The following is a 17,063-nucleotide window of genomic DNA, read 5'->3' on the forward strand; positions in this document are numbered from 1 at the left end:
ACCAACTGCACCACCGTGCAACCCATTTTTTTCATAAGTTCTTGACAAAAATCCCAACTAAATTCACCACTATTCTGTGTTGAAAAGCAATGAAAAATAACTTTTTATAGGCATAAGTCCTTTACTTTCAAATGCTAGTGTGTAATAGAAGTTTAAATGACCATAAAATAGAAAGAGTGCAGTAATTGTAAAGGTGAACTTTTCCTTCTACCACTTTCAAACATAAATTCCGTCACTATTTAAATAAAAGCTGTGTGCTACATTTGAATTTATGTTAAAAAAAACAAGCGCAATAGCTCATGATTATCATGCATTTTATTGGAAATGAGACAAACAGTACACAGATATTGCAAGGTCAACATTTAACCTAACATCAATACAAAGAAGAAGAAAAAAACTTCATACAAAACATCCAAACAAAAAAAAAAAAAGTTGTCAAAATGCTCAAACAGAATTAAAGACAAAGTATGAGCACAAAATGCAATTATTTATTAAAGTCGTTTTGGCTAAGTTTTATCCAACAGTTCTGATCAGGTTACATTCATGTGTAAACATCGGTATGAGGCAAGACACTGGAAAACCTACAGTCATTACACCGTCGACCGTTCTGTTGCATTGGTAATGATAAAATGCAGCTGCAGGACTCGGAGGTAGTCCCCGTCTATGCTGGTTCAAACATTTCGTTTGCGATCAGAAAGCAGTTTGACAAACTGTCCTTCTACAGACAGGTGGCTTTTAAACCCTGCTTTTGGTCAAAGACATGAACACAATAAAGGATTGGGGCACGTCATGTCCTGGTCCCTCAGAGAGTAATAATAACACGTGTTAGCGTTGAAATGTGCAAAACAACAAATTTCGCCTCCTTCTCGTCATCTCCCAGGCAATGTTTTGTCTATTATCTCCAACTGTAATGATTGTTTGATCCAGGGCACTTGTGACAAAATACATTTGGAAGAGGAAAAACCTGTTCTGGGAGCTACATTTGATTTCATAGTTTCTATCAACACACAGGGTCAATCTTTGATACGATGGTTTTCAAATGAGAAAATAGCGCAAGAAAATAGGCATGGATGGAAGTTTTAGATTTGACTATAATAAACATTTATACCGGTACATACTGTACACACTCAGTTCTTTTCCCAGCAAATAAGCACCACGGCTGTTTCTGATGGAAAATCATTACTGAGACAGGCTTGAGCTTTTGGAAAAAAGACAAAAAATAGATTTTTTTTTTTTAATAAATAATTTTATGGCAGGATAGAAGAACAGTTCACATTTACCCGCCTCTTTTGCACCTTTTTTTTTTTTGACACCACTGCACCTTTCTAGTTTGGGTTTCTTCATTGGGCTTAAGACAAGCTTTTGCTTTAAGGTTAAAGGTCAGTTCTGTCTGTTCTGAAACCAAAACAGAGAATTAATTGAAAGAGGACTTAGCTTTAACATTACATATGTCCTTTTTTTGAAATGCTTTTGAGAATAATGGATAATAAGAATGAGCTGCAACACAAAAACACAGATGGACTAACTGTATATGATGTCAAAGCTTCTTCAAAAGCCCAGCAAGTAATACTGTTATGTTTTCATATGGTATATCTGCCATCACAAGTGTCAGACTTTCAGGGTCCCATCATGATTTAGTTGTACTGGCAGAGCAGCCAGACTTTCCTGGAAGAAAAGGCATCACTCTACTTCCTTATGTCAAACCAAATACTAAAAAAATCTTCTAAGCTCACACCAAGGTCTGCTCCAAGGGCTTCAGGATATGTCCGATGTAAAGGATGCACTCTAAATCATTCCTTTGGTGTGTCAGTTGTAGGTTCTGGAGCTCTGCTGGGGGCCTGGGTCTCGCTCTGGCGCTCGGACTGAAGCTCCGCAGGGTTCAGTGGACAGTCCGTCGGGCCTGGAGGCTGAGAGTGAAGCTTCAGCTCCGGGGTGCAACACCGACACCCCCTGCTGGGTGCCGGGGCTGAGCTTCTGGTCTGTCAGAGGACTGGTCAGGCCCAGGTTGGACAGGGCATCCAAGGTTCCATCTGGGTCCACCATCATGTCAATCACTATCAGTTTAGAGCAGAACAAACTTGTGAAATGAGTCCTGCTCACTTCAACACAAAACTGCACACTGAAGTGATTCCACAGAATACTAAAAATATTTTTTTTATGAGTTATAGTTCACCCAAGACTGCTCATATGTGCAAACTTAAACCTTTTTGTTCTAAAAACTGATAAGAAACATCAGACACATACCTGTCAGTTGCCTTTCCACTCTCTTCAAGTCTTGAATGATGGTTGAAATCTCCTGTAAGGAGAATATAAATACCAAACGAAGGCTTCTTGAGCACGTGATAAAGTGATTGAAAGTTGTCACAGCAAATAAATCAACTCGATTAGTCTCTCCGTTGCTGCAGGAATAAGTTTGGAGGCGAGCCCTTTACACTCGGTGATGCTTTATGAGCCCTGTGACTGGTGCCGTAGTCAGGCATATCTCTTCAGGGGTTCACATGAGGCCAGGCTGGGTAAACAGCAGGATTTACGAGTGTGCCCCTAAAGGAGGCAGAAGGTTTTTGGAGGCAAGCTTGTGAGTGCTTTTTCTCTGTTAAAACAACCATATTTGGTGTGCACTCCCATCTAAGATAAGCCTTCGGACAGTAATTTAAAGGACATGCGAAAGACTGAAGTATCTTTTGATTTGAGCCCCTAAACAGTTATAACCCTGTCAGCACTCACGCTGATTGCTCGCACTAAGTAATCAGATATTGTGTGGTTTGTAGGAAAGGACTGGATTTGATACAGGTTTGCATTATTCCCATCCAATGGAAAGCTAAATGATTAGTGACATAAATAAATTGTGAGGCAAAACATTTCATTTCCGTAGACAGATTGCATTGCCTCTCAGTCTGTCATTTGTATGAACGCATGCCAAAATAAAGCAAAAAAGGAAACACTATGGTGATTAGATTTCCCTCAAATTCCAGTATCTGTATCCAGCATTGAAGCACTTTGCAGTTAACAGCCACATTGCCCTTCTTTGTGCTTGCATGATTTAAAGCTATGTAAATTTGTTTTATGAGACTTAGCAGTCACCATCTAACTACAGTTTGGTAAGTTATAGTCAGATATGTGGTTTATGTACAATGAAGACAGAATTGGATCAAATGTTTATACTTATGCATATCCATAGGTCGGGATGCATCATTATGGTTAAAATTCTAATCATGATTATTTTGATCAATATTGAGAACATTTCTCACAGCTGTTCATTGATTTTAGGGACAAATTATTTTTAATGCTTTAAAAAAAACAGTAGAGCCCTCTCATATGTAAACAGACCACTTCTGTCCTTTTAAAATAAATAGTTTCATAGCTTTTCCCCCACAAACTGTACAGTGTTGCAGTTATCGAGGGGACCCGGGACACAGACGGGGATTCTGTGAGATAATGTTAGTGACGCTATTCTTCTCGGCCTTCATGTGTTCATCATATGACGTTTTGGTGGTTAAACAAGTTAGTTGTGTTGCATGGCGGCACAGATGCAAATCTGCTGCACTCTTCACACATGATTTACTCCTACTGATCATCAGTTGCCCTGAATCCAAAAAAAAATCCATTTTGAGGGACAAGCTCATCACCTTCTGCTCATCATTTTCATTTTGACTGTCTGCTTTCTGATGTACAGTATTTTACTGTTATATCTAGTCTGGAGTGCAGCTGCAACATCCAGGAAGATAGTTTTTGCACAGGCTGCAGAGGTGCATGCACAGTGGCATGACAATTTAAAAAAGGTGAAACACCTCGATCACTTCTTGGTGGCTGCTGTGATCTGATATGTAGTGGAGTTTTCTATGAGCAGAGCATTTATTTTAAACATCAATACTGCAGTCAATTATGTTCATTTAACTGTAGGAAGCTAAAATTGTGATCTAGAATAATATTTGATTGTGCAACCCTGTCCATTGGAAGACATTTACTTTTTTCAATCCTTCTGAAATTTTTCGGCCTGGACCAGAGATGTGCTGATTGACAGATATACTAACTTTTTCATTTCTAGACCCATGCTGATGCTGTTAAACTTTAAATATAATGTGTTTTTCACAAACCATTAGCAGTTAAAACAACAGAAAGGATGAGGAGAAGACATGTACATCACCTTGTTGGTGCTCTTGAGTAGTAAGGAGTCATGCTCTGCTTGCAGTTTGGCCTCAATCTCCTCCCATTTTCGTTCCTTATCCTTGAAGAGAATCCTGGAGGCCAGGTTGTTACAAAAATAGATAAAAGTAAAACACATAAAAGCATGCTTAATATAGGTCTTGATAGAAGTACTAGCTGACTCCTAGAGTGATTTCATTCAGGCCTTGACTGCAAATTGTAAGAGTGAAAAAAGCTCTTTGAGGTGTCACTCTAATGAGAAAAACATGTAGCTGGTTTGCGTAGTATGCCTTTGTGATGTGCCACTCAGATTGAGCTGTTTGGCCTAGTTTCAAGATAAAACCCAGACAGGAACATTAACACACTACATAATATGTTCCAATTTTGACAGTTCTGCCCTGCATTTGTTCTTTTCTGAGTACATAATGCATCTGATATACTCAAAATTACGATAACTGCACAAGAACCTACTTTTACTCTGGTGACATAGTACGATGCTCACCTGATTTTGCAAGTTGTTTTGTCAACAGACTGGCGTATCCTGCTTGAGAGCTGAGTTACAGAAGCTAATAGTAGACTGTCTAGGATCGCCTGAAAGGGATAATTAAACAAAAACACATCAACGTAACATTTATTAAATCTCTGAAACCCAAAACCTGCTGGCTAGTTTGAAAGGCAACTTAAATTACACCATTTATCCCAATTAGAAACTGTAGAAATAGCAGAATCCTCAGGTGTTCTACTTTTGAAATACCACTGAACTTGAGTGAACTGCTGCTCCATCAGGACTAGAATCCAAATCTAAGCTTAAAATCATATTTCATCAAAACCACTTGATTCTACATGTCTATTTTTTAATGCCAAAAATCTGTTTCCAATAAAAAAAATAAAAACAAAAAAATCTACACAAAACAAAAATCTGCACACATTGGCACAACTAAGAAGCTGTTAGTGGTTTAATTTACAACAATTCAGGCACTGTTCAACTGAACTGCAAGCTGTGTTTACATACAGTAGTTGTAAAAAAAAGTACAGAAAAAAATTAAAAATGTAAGTAGTAAAATATATCCAGTTTGTAGAGTCACCACTTCCTTTTCTTGTAGTATCAGTAACAACTGTGGGCGATTAAAAATGTGTTTTTTTAATGATTTATGCAAGGATACTTGTGCCATTCTGCACAAGAGAAATTTGCATTTTTCTTTGTACTTCTAACCATGGTTGTTTTGTTTCCATAGAATGAAATAAATAGATAAAAATGAGCCCACAGTGAGTGAAGATGTGACAGGAGCAAAAAACAACCTTAAACTGCTTTGGGTGTTCAGGGTCAAAAGCAGCAAATAGTGACAGGCTAATGTACATGGGGGAGATGCTATCAAAACTGGTTATATTTATACTTTTTTTACACACGACAATGAAAACTTTCTTCCTTATTTGTCCATCCTCCTACTCTGGATCCAATCAGTAGCACTGTTTGTCTACTGAAGTATGTACGCAGCTCCCTCTAGTGGTACACTGTGACACAGCCTGACACGCTCATCTTTTGCTGCACAATTGTTCAACAACCTACTGTGGGCTATGTGCAAATTATTGTCCCAATTTACCAATCACAGTCAAGGTAGAAAATTTGCACATGACATATTGTTTATGCAAGATTGTGTATCCCAGTTATAAAGGGTTGCACCTTTAATCCTAGTAGAAATATAGAGAGAAACATCTCAAACTCAAACTCTGAAAAAATCAGTACATTCTATAGCAAGCCTGTGTATATTGAGAACTATGTAAGTTTTCATATTGAAGCAGAGACTCACATCATCTCTATTCCATGTCTGTCGGCGGATAGAGCGGGCGCTCTGTCCATTAGAGGCCCGAGGTCGAAGCTCCACAGACCTCCCGTTGGTTCCCAGCTCTGTGGAGGGGCCACCCGAGTCCGCGTTGTCATCAAATACACGCTCCTCCAACTAAAACAGTTACAATGTATAGAAAAGAAACATTTCTTAATGAGATTCCTTTTGTTGTTGTCAGGTGTACAGCGTTTTACTTTATTCGGACATGTATTTCATTAAGAATAGAGTTAATATGGGTAGCTGCAAAAAAAAACAAAATGAAAAACTTGTATTTTGTAATTATATCTCCTAAAACCAGAGCTTTGATTTACTGAATGTGAATGTTTTACAGTGTGATGATTGTACCAGAACTCCAGGGTCAGTGGCAGCAGGGCTGACTGAGTCGATCTCGCCTGCAACGTCATGAATCTCTCTGGCAAGCATGGCTAGGTCTTTGGCTAGATCTTGACTAATCCTGAAGAACAAACACAAGACCAATATTATCATCTCTACTATGTAAAATCTGTTTTTCTTATCGTTTCATTTGGTGATGCTTCACACACTTCCCACAAGAACTCATAAACATCAAGACACAAAAAAGTATGTTTGAAAAGAGCTCTTAAACTGGAGCACCTGTCACCTACGTACCTGGCTATTTCTTCACTGTGTGCTGTCCAGTCTCTCATATAATCATCCTGTTCCCTGGAGTGCTGCTTCAGGGCAGCCAGGCCTGCAGGATTAGGGATTGCTGGAGCTGAACCTCCAAGTTGAGCCACTCGAGTGGAAGGGAATGACCGTGTGTGACCCTGCTTGGAGCTGTGGCGATTTGAGCCATACTCGTCCTCCGAGGTGGAGGCGTACTCCATGGGCACGCGACGCCACCGATTGCCAGCTGAGGAAAGAACGGTAGTGGCACTTAGATGGTGCTTTGAATGCTGGATGTATTTTCTACTGAAATAAATATTCCTTTTTAAGAATGAGTTGGTTGTACAAACAGATAATTACAGTAAAAGCATAAATTTGAATGTATAAAGACCAGACGTGGCAGATACTGTAAGTTTTCCAGAGTGAGAAACCTAAAAAACCTTACATGCAGGTGCGGCATGTCCATATGAGGAGGCTCCTTTACTCTTGTCAGGCAGCTTGGAGGCGCTGTTGGCTCTGGCTCTGGGTCCAGACACTGAGTTGACATTGGATCCTCTCAGGCCCTGTCTGATACCATAATCCCCTCCAGCACTGCGAGCCCCCAGACCTCTATTCCTTGTCACTGTGGCCTCTGAGTCACTCTGGGCAGATGGGGACCCCACCCTTGGCCTCCTCGGCTGTGCCAGAGCCTCTATCCTGGACATCCCCCGTTTTGCCATTCCTGTCCTGGATGTAGAACTAGCTGTGGAGGCCTCAGAGGCCACTGACATCCTGTCCAGATCAGCAGGTTCAGTGTCCGATGAATCCCCCAGCCGGGCTCGTCTCAACAAGGATGCCCTGGTGGGCCGAGGTTTGGGGACATTGGTGGCTTTACCGGGTGCAGAAGAGGCCGGAGCTTGGGTGATCTTAGCCCGACTAGACTTGGTGCTGGCCCCCACTGTTGTGCTACCTGTCAGGGCTCTGGCATGTGAACTTCTGGACTCTTGTGTGGAGGTGGGCTGTGAGTCTGAGAGGAGTGAGTTGGAGTTGATGTCATCGTCAGTGAGGTCCAGGGAGGTCCAAGGGCGGCTGGGCTGAGGAGGACCAGATGTTCTGTTCTTGACCCTCCTGTCCTGGGTCTCCCTGCCTCCAGCTGGAACCTTGCCGGATGAGCAGACTACTGTTCTCTCCTTCTGCTGTCCTGCAAGCATTCGCCGTTTCTGCACGACTTTCCTCGCTCCGTCAGCCTGGCTTACTGTGCTTGTTGTGTCCACATCTGACTCTGGCGACATAGAGCCCTCAATGGACTGACTTGGGGGATCGCCTTGGTCTGAAACAGTGGTCTCTAGAAAGGCTGCCACAGCCTCTGAGTCTTTCTGTAGTGTGGCGCTGTCGATGCCAGCCTCCCTACTCTGAGTTCTGGTGCCCGAGAGCCCATCAATACGTGGTATGAGTTCAATGGGCACATTGGCGCTTGATTTCTCCACAGTAAAACTCTCCTGCCTCAGCAATGGTTTCCCACTACTTTCCCTCGCTTTCTCATCTTCCTTTTTCTTCCTCCGTGCCTCCTCCATTCTTTTCTCTCCGCTGGTCATTGGACGAGGAGGGAGTTTGGTCAACACCCCTGACTGGCCTGATCTTCCACCACCGCTATCCTGTGATTTGGCTGGTGAGGAGCGACTGGGGCTGCCACTGTGACTGCCCACACCTCCGGTGCCGTGACTTGGCCGATTCTTCCCCCTGGACACCTTCTCTGGGTTCTCTTTCTCCTGGAGCTCTGTGTCCTGTTTCTCACCCATATCTGTTCGTAGGCCTGATCCTGGAGTCCTCCTCCCCAAACTGAGCTCCTCACTAGGCAGCTGGGGAAGGGTCCTTCTCTTCCGCTCTGCGTAGCCAGAGGATGGAAAGGAGGTCGAGTGACTGGATTTACTTATTTCAGCTGAATGGAGAGAAAATCTTGTATTAGTAAAGACAGCCCTTTGCTACATTTGTATTACACATTAATGGTGGTAGTGATCTGTTCTGTGTTTTTGACAAATGTATTGAACACTTTATTGACTATAATTATATTATACTGGAGAAAATATGTATAGTGATCCTTTGCAGAAAGCGCCTACATGAATTTAGTCACTTATTCTTGAAAGTTGAGGCAACAGAAAGGTAATAGATGTAACTATCTATTAAAAGCAGGTTTCCAGTATGTAGTTTGGTTATCTGACTGGGAGTTGCCTCAATTGTAGAAACATGTTTACATGTTCCACAAGTGTTGCACGATTTTGCTACAAAATGTATGCTTAAAGTGTTGCTTTTGCTAATCAGCAACCTCTGTGGTCACAAGCCATAAAATCAACGACAGTCGCGAGCAGTTTCAAGTTTGCTTGCACATATTACACCATGTACCTTTTGAGAGAAATAACTAATCCTTACAGTTATGAATGAAAAGTTAAATTCATATGAAGTAGCTCTCTTCAGTACTCCTGGAGGTTTTGCTTCAACACCCTAATTGGTCTGGTATGAACAGTTGCTTGTTATCTAATGTCATGTAACTAAGGTAGATTGCTGTTTAACTGACTACAGAGTTAGTTCGTGATCCTAATCTAATTGTGCTTTGGTTACACTTAGCTACATTATCTATTGTTTTCATTTATTTGTGCCTTGTAGCCACAGTGTCTGCCAAAAGTTAATCATTAAAGTTGAACAAAATCCCCAAAACTGCAAGATTTACCCAAATAGAAAAGGATACTCATATGACAATATAGAATGACATTGCACACTGGGGGTCAATTGACTACCAGCCAGGTTCATTACCAGATTCAATAGTCATCATTTTTTTGATTATCAATATTATAAATTTGATAAAGCTAGTTTATTTGATAATGTGCTCTGATGCAGTATCCTCTCATTACTTGTAGTCACATTTCGGATCTCGATTGATCTCTGATTGGTTATACGTCATAAGTAATAGTCTTAAATGTTGAAAATAATGAACCTCAGCCTACCCACAAACCGGCAACCTTCTTGCTACGAGGCAACAACAACCAACTGCGCCACCCCGCCGCCCAGTTTTCAATATGTAGGCCCTAATTTCAATTGCATCTTATGACTGAAAGGGCTTTGTACCTACAGTACCTCTGTCCTCGGTGACCATGATGTGGCTGTCCCCTCCTGACCCCTCAGGGTCTGTCCTGATGTGGCTGGCAGCGAGAGTAGCCCACTGCGACACCCAGCGAGGACCACCCACCACCAACTCCGCAGACATGACCTGAACCAGGAAAACACGACACAGTTTGAACAGAGTAATCTCACAAAGGTCACCAATACTAATATGCTAATACCTTGCTAAAAACAGACTTAAGGTCAATGTAAACTTCATTATCTACAAGGAGCAATTTCACACAAAGAAACATAAAATTACATTGTGTTATTTAAAGGTCAAAGGTATCAGGGACAAATATGTTTTAAAATTTAGTCAGTCATCAGGCAGTTCATAGACTTGAAAGTAGATGAAGACTTCTGCACCTCTGTCTCCATGCATCCAGGCTGTCCTCTGTCTGCAGGACCAGACCTCTGGGAGCTGAGTCTCTCTCTTTGGTCGCCGCTTCCCAACCTGGACACACTACAAGACTGCTCATCCACACCAAACACCTGAAACACACACACAAGCAAACACAGATGAAAAATTACTGTTTTATAATTACGATTGGAAGATGATTAAGTAAATAGATTATAACTTGACCTTGTCAATCAGCTTCCTCGCCTCTTCTTCTTCATGATCTCCGTTCTCCAGCTCAATAGTGTAAGTCCCTCTGTCGCTGTAATCATCTCCATGGTGATAGCACTCTTCACGCCCACTCTGCTGATGTGGAGCAGAGCCGCGTCGCTTCTCCGGGAACCCACTCGCCACTTTGGGAGTTGAAGACTTGCGACGACGAGCAGGACTGTCCTCCTCTGCAAAGAGACCTTCCGGCACGTTTGCGCGACCTTCTCTGATCTTCATCCCTGCACCTCCCCAAAGCCCCCACGAGCGCTCCTCCAGTGCTGCAGCTCGGCGTTGCTCTCCCAGTGCATTTTCTGAGTCGCTCTGAGTGCCGTCTTCATGTTTACTGCCTGCCATGAGTTGGACAGAGAGGAATGTAACTAGTCAGAATGTGGAGACTCGGAGATAAATTACAAATCACACCGTTTATCATATACACACCTTTAAGACTCCTAAGTTGTACAGGAATGTCACTCTTCACACTTTCTCCATCATCCTCTGCAACCGTCTCTTTTAGAGCCAATGGTAGCTCATTCTGGGCCAGCCAATCAGCAACTTTGACCTCTGCTGCAACCATGGCCGTCTGCAGCGGACTCAGCTCCTCCCCAGCAGGCCTTTTAGGACGTGGTTTGGTCTCCTGTCCAACCTTCGCCACTCGATCTTTGACGGTAACTTTACCTGATGCCCCGGGGTCAAACTCGATGGTGAAGGAGGCGTGACCATGGATGGGCTCTGCAGTAGCAGGAGCACCGGCCTCTTGCTCTCGTGAAGGAGGCTCACCGCCACCTTTACCTGCTGAGGGAGCATCCTTGGTTGGGATCTCAAAGTAGCTAGGCTCCTGATTGGAGGCTGTTTGCTGAGCAGACTTTGGGATCTCTGCACTTTTCTTGGTGTCTGTCAGAATTAATGCAAACATGTCTACAAAATGTTGATAACATTTTGAAATATTGAACTTATTCAAAATGCTAATTGCCAATTACCGCCTTAACTACTGCCTCAACTACATGATGAGATCACATACTGTAGCATCTTTCTTGTAGTTTCTACGCAGCACTGTTAATACCTGTTTCAGCTTTCTCTCGCTTCCGATCTGAACTCTTTTCTTCAGGCCTTGCTGGCTGTTGGTCATCAGCCTCTCCATCTCCCCACCAGGCAGGTTGACCATAAAGGGGGGTGCCTCTGTGCAATACTGCTATGTCCCCTGGCAAAAATAACATGTTAGTTAGTCCTACTACACTGGAATATACACCTGCATTTAAGCCAGAGGGTTTAAAGCAGCTAGGTGAACCCTTGTGGCCTATGTGGTTATGGTGCACACCATGAAACTCAGTTTCCCCAGTGTTGTTGCTTTTTATTTCTCATCCATCTTTCATCTCATTTTCTGTTATTACTCGACTGTCCACAGTGTAAAAAAAAGTCATAAAATGCCAGAAGAAGCAATAAAAATAGTTTAACCCTCTGAACCCCAAACCTGTTGGTGGATGTAAAAGCCGCGCTGTCACCAAAATGACACCAACGTCAGAAACTGTAAAAACTGAAGGAATTGTTTAATTTCTAACCATCTGATGGTCCTTGAACTAGTAATCTATCATGTGACTGTTCTGTTGGGAAATAATACAGATCTAAGTTTAAAATCATGATAATTCATCAAAGTCACCTTATTGTATGTGTGTCATTTAAAATTTTTCCAAATATTAAGTGGTTGCGCCAACCTCATTCTGTAAAAACACCTGGGCACTTGGAAAAAAAATGTTGTTTCCAGTTTTTGTTCAATTTTTGTATAAACTCTCTCCTCCTTTGAGTGCAGGACTTTATATTGTAGTGAAAAATTTGTCCACAGTGAATAAAAATATGACAGGAGCAGTAAACCCCTAGAAACCGCTTGGGATTCAGAGACTGCCATTAGGTAGTGTTGGACAACTTTGGCTGTTACTGTTGATAGCTCACTTTAATACTGCACCTAGCATTCTGATGGTCACTTTTACATTTGAATAATAATGATTGATCAGTCATTATTTTACTCCATTAAATTGCTTGTGCTTTGTGAAACGAAGCAAGAACAAGTCATGTTTGGCCTTTTCAGTGGTTCTAAATAATGATCCAAATTCTTGGCAATTACTTTTGTGGCTACTGACAAATCAGTTCAAACTACTTTTGAGCATAACCAACCAATATGGTCTTTGAAGAAGGCAAAATTATGAAAGTGAGAGAGATTTTCATCTGGAGCATGTGCTGTTGTGACTGGCACATAATATGAAAGTGCTTTGTTACAACCTGTTTCTTTGTACTGTATTTTTTTTCAACATTGCAGCTCACCTGTGGGTTTCTCTTCTGTCCTGCTGGCGTCGGAGGGTTTGGCGGTGGCTCCCTCACACATCGGTGCTGCTGCCACCTCGGACGGTTTCACCTCAGGTTTGAATGATTCTGTCACTGGAGGTTTTTTCTGGTTCAGCTGAAGCTGGCTGCTGTACTTCTCATGCTGGTAAATGAGACAAGAACAATGAGAATTTATAAAGACAGTACTGTTAGACTCATGATTCTATTGAAGCTAATGATGATTTTTTTTTCTTTTTTAGAGATTTAAATATATGCCTTTCCTTTTTCTTTTTATCTCAGTCAGAGCATATAATTGAAGAGACACTGAATATTAATGCTGAAAGTTCATGTAGCTCATTAAGATGAAATCCTATCGCTTTTGCAGCTACCTGGGTAGGTTTGCGCTGATGAAACAGCAGAATCATCAGTCTTGAAAAGTATTTTTTGCCCAGTTCAGCAGAAATCTTTGATCTCTTTGACTAAACTCTGTCTCTCTAAGGTATTTCTACACACTGATGGAAAAAAAAAAAAAAACCCACAAGAGCTTTCTGGCTGTTCTGTTTTGAGCAGCCATATTTACCCTGTCTGCAATCGTATGGACTTCGGCTATTAGTTTTCACCACACAGCATGCTGTCTAACCTTGAGGGCCTCCTCTGGAATATGCAGCTCTCCTCGAACCACAGTGAACAGGTTGGTATGTGAGGCAGGTTAAGGTAAAAGACGATGAGCCCTTGGCAAGGGTGAGAACCATGCACTGATAGTCTCATCTATAATGCAGCAGGCAGAGTACAATGATCATTCACAGCTATTCAAGAACAGATAAAGTTACACTGTGGTCCATATTCACTGACCTTGTGTTGTGTGTCACTGAGTGTAACAAAAAACACAGGTATATACTCAAAGGATATCGTATCCAAACCTCAATTTATCATCAATTTTCAGCGTGACATAGATTTGCTCCTGTATTCTGACGTCGTTGACAAATGTCTGTGAACAAATGCAAAAGAATGTAGTTAAGAACAACATATCAGATGTGTGGTTTAGGAGTAAAATTATTTACTAGTTTAAATAAATTCTTCTTATACCTAAATACTGTTTGTGCATAACATGGTGCTGTGTCCATAGCAGTGCTGCAAACCAAGTGCTAATACTAGTACCAAATGCTTTGTCAGAAAATAATAAAAAGCATTTATTGATAGTTTCTGCATAGCCCATATATCATATTTGCACTTCTTTATTAGGACTCACTGAGAGTAACAATCCCTTTTACATGAGCCTATTGATCAGGACAGGCAGCAGCACAAAATAACAGATACAGATGTACGTACATGTAACAATTTAAATAAAATTTGCCTTAAGATTATAACATTATAAAATTACAAAAAATACATGTCTCAAGTCAGCAATGTCAATAATCATACAGGGTCAGTGTGAGTCAAGCATAACATAGCTCTTCCTTTAAGTAAAGTTGCTCGGCCTTCCTTTAGTGACATCAGCTCTTCCAGATTCAGACAGCTCTGCAAATTTTGCAAAGAAAAGAGGGCAGCAAACTTAAAGACTGTTTTCTCCAAACTAGTACGGCCCCTAAGAACAGATACAAGTACTGAAAAATGATGCCAGTTCTATTCACTTATTCTTGCAAAATGATTTGTAGTCATACAGACTGCTTTTGCAAGCACTAATATGATGAAGCAGCTAAAGAACACTTCAGCAGTTTAGTTTTTCAATTTAGTGCACTTTTGTAGAGTTTTTAGGCTTCAGAGAAACCAATACAAATGCTCTCATGTAGAGCAACAGAATTTCTTGAGTTTTACTCCCTCATATATTCCACACCCACAAAGCACTATAGCCTACATTTCCCATAATGCAACATCATAGTGTCTTATTATGCTGTTTTAGCCCGATAAACAACCCCATGTGTTACACAATTTGTAACACAAGGTTTTTGTTGACCGCATCAGAGTTTTATTCACACACACACGCGACAGAGCTTCTGTCCACAACCACAGAAGACAACTGTCAGCACTGATTGCACAGCACGACAAAAACTAGTAAATAGTCTGACTCACTGGATTAAGATTGTGGGTAAAAGCCTGCAAACGGCTCTGTATTGTCCAAGATTTTCTCCTCCACTTCCCCTATCTGCCTGTTATCATTTTCAAAAACCCTTTTGCTATGAGAAGCAACCTCCAGACTAGCAACCTACCCTACCACACTGAATATTTCAAGTTTTGCCAAAAGTGTGGATGGTGACGTGAAGCAGCTCTGCTAGTTTTTAGTGAATAATCCATTTATCACAGTGCTCGCCGGCCTGCATGCAAATGATTGATCAGTGATTTTTTTCCCACTTTTGCTGAAAGTAGATGAGGTGCAGTCAGACCATTCTACACTGCTATGTTAGCGTGAGAGAATAAACTGACTATGCAAGATGAGTAAATAAACAACATACTCACCCCATTTAAGCTGCCCAGGTCCTTCACTTTATGTTCATCTGTATTTGGCTCATAGTTGATGACGGCGTGCTGTTTGTCCACACTGCGGGACTAAATCATACAAAATCCAGTCAATCACTGTAATCCAGGCTAATCTCGGTGCTACAGATAATAATCCATAAAGAATGACAGCTAAGGGTTTATGTCCAGTGGAGATACTGTACCTGCAGCATGAGCTCACAGTCGTCCCTCCCCACAAAGATCATCTCCCTGGGGAGACGATGGCGTGTCCCCCCGCAGCTCACCAGGAACCAGGAAGTCAGACTCATCTCTGCCTCTCAAGCTCACCTTTGACCCTTAGTGCATCCTGCTGAAAACAAGGGCAGCATCGACAGTTGTTTACACTTTGAGCAATGAAACAGCGCTAAGGGGCGTGAATGCTGCTTCGTACAGTTACAGCAGGAAAATTACTTCAGCATCTGTACGTGTGCTGATGTGTCATAGGCACAGTAGCTATTTCAGTTATCACCCGAGGACACTGACATGCTTATTGCTCCGTGTAGTGCAGCTAACAACATAAAAAGGAAAAGTTTAAGTGTGAAAATCAAGAAACGGCTTACAGTATTCCAAGCATCCTTTTAGAGTCCCAAAGTGAATTTCTTGCCCTGTCACCAAATCCTCGAGCCACACAAATGGAAAGAAAGAAGAATGATTAGATGTAAAGACATAATACAGAGACAATGATGCAAGCATTAAGAGTTAATTCAAGACAGAGCCACACAATCAGCACACACAGGCCAGAAAGAGGCAGGAAGTCAGAGAAGATAAAGAGAGCAGTAATATATCTCTTCGAAAACCCACATCTCCCCATGATTCTCTCATATGATTCCCAGGCAGCTGTCAGGATTCCTGCACTCAGAGCAGCACAAAAGCTTTTTTCAGTGGAACAAACTGCCGGTCCTCCCTCTGCAGCAGCAGCATCAGCAGCAGCACACAGGCCTTGCTGACTCACGCTCCGGGGGAGCCATAGGTGAATTAGTGGAATTTAATTATGCACACTTTGTCGTATTTGGGGAGGCTCCTGTTTGTGCATCAACTCAATCCCAACGAGACCTGAGAGTGACCTGACATCCCTCCCCTCCCTCTCGCTCCCCTATTAGACGTGGCCCAGTCGGTCAGTGGCCTGTCTCCTACTGGCCCAGATTTTCTCTTTAGACGCTTGACCACACACGGATTCATGCACTCCGCAGATATGAATTTCCTTTTCTGCAAATGAGCTCACATCAACTGTGCGGCCGCAGCTTATGATCTGTAGTCGGCCAATGACAGAGCCGGAAAATTAGCCCAGTTAGGCCATGTCTCAGTCCAGTCATGGAGCCATTTAATAGCGGTACCAGAACCCAGTGAGTGATACACAGCAAGAAAAATCTACTGTTAAACAAAAATCATGCACATTGTGGTTGAAAAACAGGCTGCATATACCGCTACAGGGAGTCTGACGCTAATTACCGACTTGTCATCTGAAGCGTACATTGATCCTTCACGTCTCCTTTACGCACGCCCTTTTTCGAGCCTCATTACAGGCTAATTTAGACAGATTCACGATAACAGCCATCACGTGTTTTGACTAAATCAATGCTATGGAGGCTGTAAAGGATCACGACCGTTATGGACGACGTACAGGGCTGTCGCACAAACAGCGATGCTCATTTCACCGTCTCCATCCTTAAAAGCCGAGGAAGCAGCCAAAACAATCTAAGCGTCAGAGCGGACCTGCTGTGATAATAAACAGAGGAAGATAAACGTCTCTCACCAGCTGCTCTACGGTCAATCAGCATCCGATATGTGGAGGATTATGAACAGCGCTGCCTCCGCCGCTTGTGCTGCTCCTGTAAACCCGCTGCCCAGCCCTGCTCCTCCAACACCGCTGCGTCTTGGCCTCACGGTGGCGCTACGAGCTCATGTGG

The 17,063-nt window shown here is 42.2% G+C and overlaps 1 protein-coding gene across 1 annotated transcript; it reads right to left on the bottom strand.

The window, feature by feature from the left end:
* Positions 1–1,806: 1,806 nt before the first annotated feature.
* cep170ab (centrosomal protein 170Ab) lies at positions 1,807–15,425 on the bottom strand. The gene is made up of 18 exons (XM_008282865.1): positions 15,321–15,425; positions 15,118–15,207; positions 13,573–13,651; positions 13,304–13,362; positions 12,664–12,826; positions 11,411–11,548; positions 10,789–11,241; positions 10,327–10,697; positions 10,110–10,235; positions 9,720–9,852; positions 7,057–8,529; positions 6,615–6,858; positions 6,333–6,441; positions 5,952–6,101; positions 4,646–4,734; positions 4,145–4,238; positions 2,245–2,296; positions 1,807–2,054 (listed from the first exon to the last, which is right to left on the bottom strand). The coding sequence occupies exons 1-18, from the start codon at positions 15,423–15,425 to the stop codon at positions 1,807–1,809; spliced, it is 4,176 nt and encodes a 1,391-aa protein (XP_008281087.1).
* Between the last annotated feature and the right edge of the window lie 1,638 nt (positions 15,426–17,063).

The sequence above is a fragment of the Stegastes partitus genome, unplaced genomic scaffold (assembly GCF_000690725.1).
Source record: "Stegastes partitus isolate 25-593 unplaced genomic scaffold, Stegastes_partitus-1.0.2 Scaffold288, whole genome shotgun sequence".
Taxonomy (NCBI): Eukaryota; Metazoa; Chordata; class Actinopteri; family Pomacentridae; genus Stegastes; species Stegastes partitus.

Excerpts from the sequence above, each read along its gene's own strand:
- cep170ab (XM_008282865.1), bottom strand. The coding sequence starts at position 15,425 with ATGAGTCTGACTTCCTGGTTCCTGGTGAGCTGCGGGGGGACACGCCAT. Across the intron at positions 12,827-13,303 it reads TTCCAGAGGAGGCCCTCAAG|CATGAGAAGTACAGCAGCCA; the intron begins GTTAGACAGCAT and ends CTCATTTACCAG. Across the intron at positions 11,549-12,663 it reads GACAGAAGAGAAACCCACAG|GGGACATAGCAGTATTGCAC; the intron begins GTGAGCTGCAAT and ends TATTTTTGCCAG.